The sequence below is a fragment of the Canis lupus genome, chromosome 1 (assembly GCF_011100685.1).
Source record: "Canis lupus familiaris isolate Mischka breed German Shepherd chromosome 1, alternate assembly UU_Cfam_GSD_1.0, whole genome shotgun sequence".
Lineage (NCBI taxonomy): Eukaryota > Metazoa > Chordata > Mammalia > Carnivora > Canidae > Canis > Canis lupus.
This window is the reverse complement of record NC_049222.1, coordinates 106,997,260-107,005,042: the sequence shown is the minus strand read 5'-3', so window position 1 is coordinate 107,005,042 and position 7,783 is coordinate 106,997,260. Positions and strand designations below refer to the sequence as shown.

Genomic DNA, 7,783 nt, shown 5'->3' with positions numbered 1-7,783 from the left:
CATGCAGGGAGCCCGATATGGGACTCGATCCCAGGACTCTAGGATCATGCCCTGGGCCAAAGGCAGGCACCAAACCGCTGAGCCACCCAGGGAGCCCTCAACAAGTTCTTTTTTTAATAGATTTTTCCTGGGTCTAGGTTTGCAATTCAATTTATTTCAAACCAATAAGCAACGTGCCTCTAAAACCAGAAAACTTGTTAATCAAACAAGGACAAACATGCTTCAAATCAACGTGTGCGACAAGGAGCAGAAGGTCGGGAGCTTTGTGACCAGTAAACCCCCAAGCTACGAGCCCAGAGAGGAACAGGGCTGGAGCAAAAGCAGCCCAGCTCCCACTCGGAAGGTTTGAGACAGGCCACGCCCCCTCCCGCACTACATTCGGGAACTGGTCCGGAACTCTCCTGCCAGGCCTCGGTGGAAATACTCCGGACGGTAAGCTTCCGGTGAGAATACGACTTCCGTGCGGGGCAGCCGATTTGGCTAGTTAAGCGGACCGGAAGTCCGTCACTCCTGACTGCCCGCCCCCTTCCTAAAGTGACGCACGGCGGGGTTGCCGGAAGAAGTGGCGAAGTTACTTTTGAGGGGATCCGAGAAGCGGCGGCGTGCCAGGGGATACAGAGAAGGAGGAGGAAAAGCAGAGCAAGGGGACAGAGGCAGGTGCACTAGAGTGTGGGGAGACTCGGGAGGCGTCCTGGGCCCGGGGCTTCCCGGCGTTCCCCGCGCTGCTCCGCTCAGCCTCCTTCTCTCCTTCCCCCCCCTCCCTTCCGTAGCTCGCGCTGTCTCCGGTTGTTTCCAGGGCAACGGGAGTAGGAGACCCCGCGAGAGGCCGCCCACAAGACCCTCGCGCGCAGCCATGAGCCCCGCCCCCCACTGGTGTTCGGAGAGGGGCGGGACCTGGAGCGAGGTGTGGGGGCGGAGCGTGAAGGGAGGGGTGAGGCGTGGCCTGACGGGAGGTGGGGCGGGGCCTGCAGGGAGGGGCACCGGCGGGGCGGGGCAAGGGGAGGGGCGGGGCGTGATGGCTGGAGTGAGGGTGGGACCTGGTAGGCTTGGGCGGGACCTAGATGGAAAAGTGGGGGTGGGGCAAGGGGAGGTGGTGGGGTCAGGGTGGGAGTTGGGGATGCTATTTCCGCGGAGGTGGGGAGTTCTTACTCGTAGGTAGGGTGAAACTGGGTGGGATGGAGGAAGTGAGGGCGGAGCACGATGGAAGCAGAAAGGGCAGTACCTGCAGGAACGGAGTGGGCGGAGCCTACGGGAGGGGCGGAGTCTAGGTGAGGGCAGGGCTGAGAGCCTGTGGAGGCCTGGAGCGGTCGGGGGCGGGCTCTGTCCCAACCTGAGGAGAGGTCCCAGAGGCAGGCAGGGGCTAGGCGGGGGTCTCTGCAGTAAAGGAGGAGCCTGGAAAAATGGAAGAAACAGGTGCCCGCATCAGGACTTGGGGCTGGCCTAACCTGAGCCTCCCTGGCCCCACAAGGCTCTCGGTCCCCCCGTATTCTGCAGGTTTCTCCGTGACTCCACCATGTCCACCCCCACCACCAGTTCTCTGGACACGCCCTTGCCTGGTGAGTGAGCTCCTTCCCGGCCCAGCCCCGACCCCCGTGGCACACTTGTCAGGAGAAACTCACTGTGCTTACCTCTCCCAGGAAATGGCCCGCCTCAAGCCAGCGCCCCATCTTCTTCACCAGCGATAAAGGAGGAGGGTCCTGAACTGTGGCCTTCGGGTCCAGATCCTGATGTCCCAGGCAGCGATTGGGCCCGCTCCGCTTGCAGCGGGGGTGAGATGGGGGCCAAGGACAGGGGCTGGGACAGGGTTGGGGAAGGATCCAGAAAGGGAGAAAGATCAGAAATGAGGATGGGAGGCTCCCAATTTCTCGTTAATTTTTTCTTCCATGCTTACTTGTCACTTTTTTTTTCTTTTTTTGCCCGTGAGCATATTTTTTTCCTACTTGATGCCACTTGTCATTTGTTCTTTGGGGTTCACTGATATGCACGCTTTTGTTTCTGAGACACCATTTCCCTGGGTCACTGTCTGTATCCTGGCTTTTTGCTTCTCTCTTGTGGGGATGATCCTTGGGCTGCAATTTCCTTCCGAGGCCCTGTGTCTCAGGGTTCCTGACCACCCACCCCAGTCGTTCCAGACCCTGCTGAGGAACCTGAGCGCAAGCGAAAGAAAGGCCCAGCCCCAAAGATGCTGGGCCATGAGCTGTGCCGTGTGTGCGGGGACAAGGCTTCTGGCTTCCACTACAACGTGCTCAGCTGCGAAGGCTGCAAGGGTTTCTTCCGGCGCAGTGTGGTCCGAGGCGGGGCCAGGCGCTACGCCTGCCGGGGTGGCGGGACCTGCCAGATGGACGCCTTCATGCGGCGCAAGTGCCAGCAGTGCCGGCTGCGCAAGTGCAAGGAGGCCGGGATGAGGGAGCAGTGTGAGTGCTGGGGGGAGAGCCGGCCGGACCCCTGCCCAGCCCTGGGGCCTCTGCTGAGGCCTCTGTCTCCCGAACAGGCGTCCTCTCGGAGGAACAGATCCGAAAGAAGAAGATTCGGAAGCAGCAACAGCAGCAGCAGCAACAGTCACCAGTAGGGCCAATGGGCAGCAGCACAGCTTGTGGACCTGGGGCCTCCCCTGGAGGGTCTGACGGAGGCGGCCAGGGCTCTGGGGAAGGCGAGGGTATTCAGTTAACAGCTGCTCAGGAACTAATGATCCAACAGTTGGTGGCAGCTCAACTGCAGTGCAACAAACGCTCCTTCTCTGACCAGCCCAAAGTCACGGTACCTCCCCTCCCACAGCCTTGAGGGATGATGAGCATGGTGGGGTTGAGCCAGTAAGGCTGTAGCCAAGGGCATGGGGAGGTAACAAGCCTTCAGAGGGCAGGGCCTTGGAGAGGAGGGTCTCCTAGGGTACAGTCTTTGCCTCAAGGTGTCCCTGCAGCCTTGGGCTTGAGGGAGAAGTCCTGAGAATAACCCTGGCCCCTGTTTCCCCAGCCCTGGCCTCTGGGTGCAGACCCCCAGTCCCGCGATGCCCGCCAGCAGCGTTTTGCCCACTTCACGGAACTAGCCATCATCTCAGTCCAGGAGATTGTGGATTTCGCCAAACAAGTGCCTGGCTTCCTGCAGCTGGGCCGCGAGGACCAGATCGCCCTCCTGAAGGCGTCTACCATTGAGGTAATGGGCAGTCTGCCCATCCTCTACAAGGCCCTTCCTTCCTGCCCATGAGGAGCTCCAGGGATAAGCCTCAGGAAAGCTGTTGGGAGTATAGTGATGAGTCATATACCTCCAGTTGTTGCCCTTGTGGAGAGGATACCCTACAGGGGAAGGCCAAAATACTAAACAGATAATCAGAGCCTCCCATGAGCCAAAGAGAACAAGGAAAGGGGCCGGGGCTGGGAAAAATCGAGGATTGGGCTGGAAAGAATGTGGTGCTGGGAAGGCTATTCAGATGAGTTGGCATTTAATCCAAAGCAACCATAACAAATAAATATTGAATTCCTAGCATATATGAGGCTCCACTCCAAGTGCTGAGTATGTGGCAATGAAGAAAACAGACTGCCTGTCCCCATGCCTCATAACCACCTGGGAAGAGTATCCCAAGTAGAGGGTGCTGTGGGTGCTAAACCTGGAGGAGAGAGAGTTTGGGGTATCTGACATGCTGACTGCAGGCTGGGGTGACTGAGGGAACAAGGGATGATTTCTGGCGAGATTAGGTCCCCCCACAGGCCAAGAGAGGAGAGACCAGTGGCTAAAGGGTCATAGGGACTCCTAGAGCCCCTGCCCCTGCCTACTTCTCTCCCTGCTGTCCCCAGATCATGCTGCTAGAGACGGCCAGACGCTACAACCATGAGACCGAGTGCATCACTTTCCTGAAGGACTTTACCTATAGCAAGGATGACTTTCACCGTGCAGGTACAACAGAGAGTGGACTGGCAGGGTGCAGGGCTCGTGCCCCTGCTGGGCCCCTACTGGTGGGAGACCTCAGGCCCTCATTCTTGTCTGCCTCCATTTCTTTATTTCCAAAGCATGGGGAGCTATCCTTGTGGTGAGATAAGGGTACAGAATGCCGAGTCTGTGCACTAGGATGCAATGCAGGATGAGGTGAAGGGGGCTCTACTGTCACATAGGGCATTTTGATAGGAATTAAGAAAAAACGCTCCCTCCTCCCAAAACCTGGTGTCACTGGAGGAAGACTGCATCTTAGTCCATTGCAACCTACTCAACTGTACAGGGCAGTCCTGGTCCCTGCCCTCCAAGAACATTTACCTGGGGATGTGACCTAGGTGGTGGGCTTTTGGAGGAAGTTGAGGCCTTAGGGGTGAGATTTATCACCTAGGAAAAGGGAATTGGGGAGTAGCATTGCCTTCTGGGAACCCCATGTAGAAAAACGCTGTGCTCGTTCAGTCTCTGGGCTTTCTCTATAAGTCCTGCTCTCCCTCACCATCTCTTCCTGGGGCACCTGTCTATACTCCCACATGTGTGTTCCTAACCTCATCCTCTTCCCTTCCTCAAACCCCTGGCCATCTCAACCCCCTTTGAATATGAACTTGACAGGGGAGCAGTGGGTGGGGAGAATGATTTTGGCAGAGGGCCCTGAGGTAGGGGAAGACCTAGATGGTTTTAAGGAACTACAGCGAGGCACAGGGAGCTGGGGCTGGAGAGAAAGATGAGGTCCTACCAGTGTCTCTTCCTGGAACATTGCCAGGTCCCCTCGCTGGGTTCTCTTGAATGTGTCTTTTCACACCACAAACAGAAGGATCCTGTTAATACCAAGTCAGCCCATGTCCTTCCTCTGCTCACTAGCCTGCATGGCTCCGGTCTCATTGGAAGAAAAGGCAGAGTCCTTGCCATGGCCCACAGGCACTGCAGGAGCCTCTCTGTGCTCATCTCCCATTCCCACCCTCCTCCTACCACACTGGCTTCCTCCCTGTTGTTGGAACCCAGCAACTGTGCTCCTGCCTCAAGGCTTTTGTAGTTGCCGGTTTCTCAGCCAACATGGGTGCCAACTCACCCTGGTTCATGTGGGACCTTTGTAGTTTCAACATTGAAAGTCTTGAGGCTCTGAAAGCTGCCCAGTTCTGGGCAAAACAGACAGTGGTACCCACCTGGAACACTTATACATCCTTGTAACTTTTCCCTTTCCCTCCTTTGGGTTGTTGCTCAAAGGTCACCCTACAGTGAGGCCTTCCTACAACATCACCATGCAGTGGCCACCTTGTCTAAGATGCTGATTTGGTATAGATGCCTCCATTGCCCTTCCTTGCGTTAACCTTGATCCAGCAGAACCCATCACTCTCACAGGCCGAATGGCTCACTTACATGTTTGTCTGTTGTCTCTTCTCCTCAACCCCCAAATGCAAGTTCCACAAGAGGGGAGGCTTTGTCTTGTAAACAGCTCTACCCTGGAGCCTGGCACATAGTAGGTGATTGATAATGTTTGATGAATGAACGAACTGCTCTTGGGAATAAGTTTAGGTTTTACTCTGAGCAGGGGTGGCTACCACAGGAACAACACAATGTAACCAAGGTTTAAAATTTTTTCCTTTCCTGAAGTCAGGAAGGAAGTGAAGGTAGGGTGGGGTCATAGAAAACACCGAAGAAACGTTCACTTTTCGTTACTCCTTCCTTTACTCAAGCAGGGGTTATAGCACACTTACCATGTGCCAGGCACTCATATAGGCGGTGGAGACAGGTGAACAGATGTGACAAGGACACTAAAATTGCTGCCATTCTCAGTAGCAGGATCAGGATCCGGGAGTGGGGTCAGTCTGGGGCTGGGGGAGCTTATCAGGCTGGGCCTCCCGCCCCCACAGGCCTGCAGGTGGAGTTCATCAATCCCATCTTCGAGTTCTCGCGGGCCATGCGGCGGCTGGGTCTGGATGATGCCGAGTACGCCCTCCTCATCGCCATCAACATCTTCTCTGCTGACCGGCCCAATGTGCAGGAGCCCAGCCGCGTCGAAGCCCTACAGCAACCCTATGTGGAGGCGCTGCTCTCCTACACGCGCATCAAGAGGCCACAGGTAGGCGGCTCCTGGAGCTACCCAGAGCCCAGCCCTTCCTGCAGCCCTGGCAGGGGGACAGGAAGCCAAGACCCATGTGGGTAAGCCCAGGGCTGTGGTGTTACTTCCTCATCTGAGCCCGGCTCCCTTGGCAGCAGAGCTCTGAGCTCTGGCTGACATCCTCCCGCAGAGTCTGTCCTCAGGCCCCCGTCCCCTGGCCAAGGAGCCAGGCCTAGTACAGGCATAGGGGTGGGGGCCCCACACTCTGCCCAGCCACTCCCCACCATGCTGTCCTGGCTTGGCCCAAGGAGGGAGGCCCTCCTGGTAGTCCTGATGGGCCAAGTAGGCTGAGCAGAGCCTCATGAGTCAGGAGCTCCGGCCAAAGCCCACCTTCCTCCTGTCCCCATGCAGGACCAGCTGCGCTTCCCTCGAATGCTGATGAAGCTTGTGAGCTTGCGTACCCTGAGCTCTGTGCACTCCGAGCAGGTCTTTGCCCTGCGGCTTCAAGACAAGAAGCTGCCGCCTCTTCTGTCTGAGATCTGGGACGTCCACGAATGAGGGGCCTGGTGACCCTGCCCCACAGCCCTGTACCCTTCAGCAAATGGACATTGTTACCCCTTCCTCCTCCTGGAGTGGGAAGGGGCCCAGCCTGGGGTCCCACCTTGTGGCTTTTAGCACAAGTCCTGGCCCCACCAGCCCTCAGCCCACGGGTGAGCCCCAGTCAGGGTCCAGGAGGCTCCCCCCTGCCCACTGAGTCTTCCTGGGAGGGCTGGATGGGTCATAGATCCCAACCTCTGACTCTCCTAGCACTACCAGCCGCCCTCCCCACCCAGCTTACACCTCAAGCTCACTGCGCACCTTGAACAGAGGGATTGGGGGACCTGAGGCTCTCCCCTCCAGCCTGAGAGACTGCAGGCCTCCTCCCCTTGTTCCTTTTATTTAATAAAAACTAAAAAAAAAAAGACAAAAACAGGAAAATAAAAGTATGAATAGAAACCTGCCTTGAGCCAGAGTGAGTCAAGGATGTATATAGGTGTTGGGTGGTCAGGGTCTTCATTGATACCAGCCCCCAAAACTTGTGCTTCCAGGCTGGTGAAGGGTTTGAGGTAATGGGACTTGAACTCGGGGTGGGGGGCAAGTTCCAAGGGGCTAACCTAACAGCCTTGGGGGTCATCTCCCTACAGGTGAGTTGGAGCCTGTTGAAGGAAAAAGAATTTAAGGTGATGGAGGGACTCGGGCTTTCACTACTCAAAAAATATTTGCTGAAGCCACTGGTGGGCTAGTCACCGTGCTGGCCATTCTGGGAATGCAGATATTCATCCAACAAATGTGTATAGGGCACTTACTGTGTGGCGAACAATTGTGTGCACTGGAAACATGGGAGAACAAGATAAGGTTCGCTGGAGGTGGCTACCAGTTGGCTGGCCTTAGGGGGTGATCAGGGTCAACTAGAATGTAAGTGTTATTAATAGGGGCTTTAATGGGGGCAGCTCGCAGCTGTGTGTGCATCTAGACGTACAAGGTACACAAGTCCTCATCAGGGCATCAAGATACCAAGACTAGGGTCCCGCCCCCTAAATTAAGGAAAGGGCACTGCCAACTCTGGATGGTAAGAGGCTGTGGTATGTTCAGAATAAGGGCGGACTGCAGAGTTCTCAGAGTTCCTTTTTCCCCAGGGCCAGGCCCTGAGGGGTCACGGAAGTGAGCTGGACAGTCCTGGCCAAGGGTGAAGGAGGTGTTGCCTGAAGGGACGGGCTGGGGACCGAAAGCTATGTTTTTTAGAGCAGGTAGGGGGAAGTAACTAGT

At 56.5% G+C, this 7,783-nt stretch overlaps 1 protein-coding gene across 3 annotated transcripts; it reads left to right on the top strand.

Moving 5' to 3' along the window:
• The first annotated feature begins 496 nt into the window (after window positions 1-496).
• NR1H2 (nuclear receptor subfamily 1 group H member 2) lies at window positions 497-6,973 on the top strand. Of its 3 annotated transcripts, none has more exons than XM_038528103.1 (10): window positions 497-657; window positions 771-931; window positions 1,495-1,556; window positions 1,638-1,769; window positions 2,124-2,414; window positions 2,492-2,757; window positions 2,971-3,150; window positions 3,789-3,888; window positions 5,790-5,998; window positions 6,389-6,973. In XM_038528103.1, the coding sequence occupies exons 3-10, from the start codon at window positions 1,514-1,516 to the stop codon at window positions 6,533-6,535; spliced, it is 1,368 nt and encodes a 455-aa protein (XP_038384031.1). In that variant the 5' UTR covers window positions 497-657; window positions 771-931; window positions 1,495-1,513; the 3' UTR covers window positions 6,536-6,973. The 3 variants fall into 3 exon arrangements, with proteins under 3 accessions (XP_038384031.1, XP_038384029.1, XP_038384030.1); XM_038528101.1 differs by having other exon boundaries at window positions 498-657; window positions 771-904; XM_038528102.1 differs by having other exon boundaries at window positions 520-653; window positions 771-904.
• Window positions 6,974-7,783: the final 810 nt, after the last annotated feature.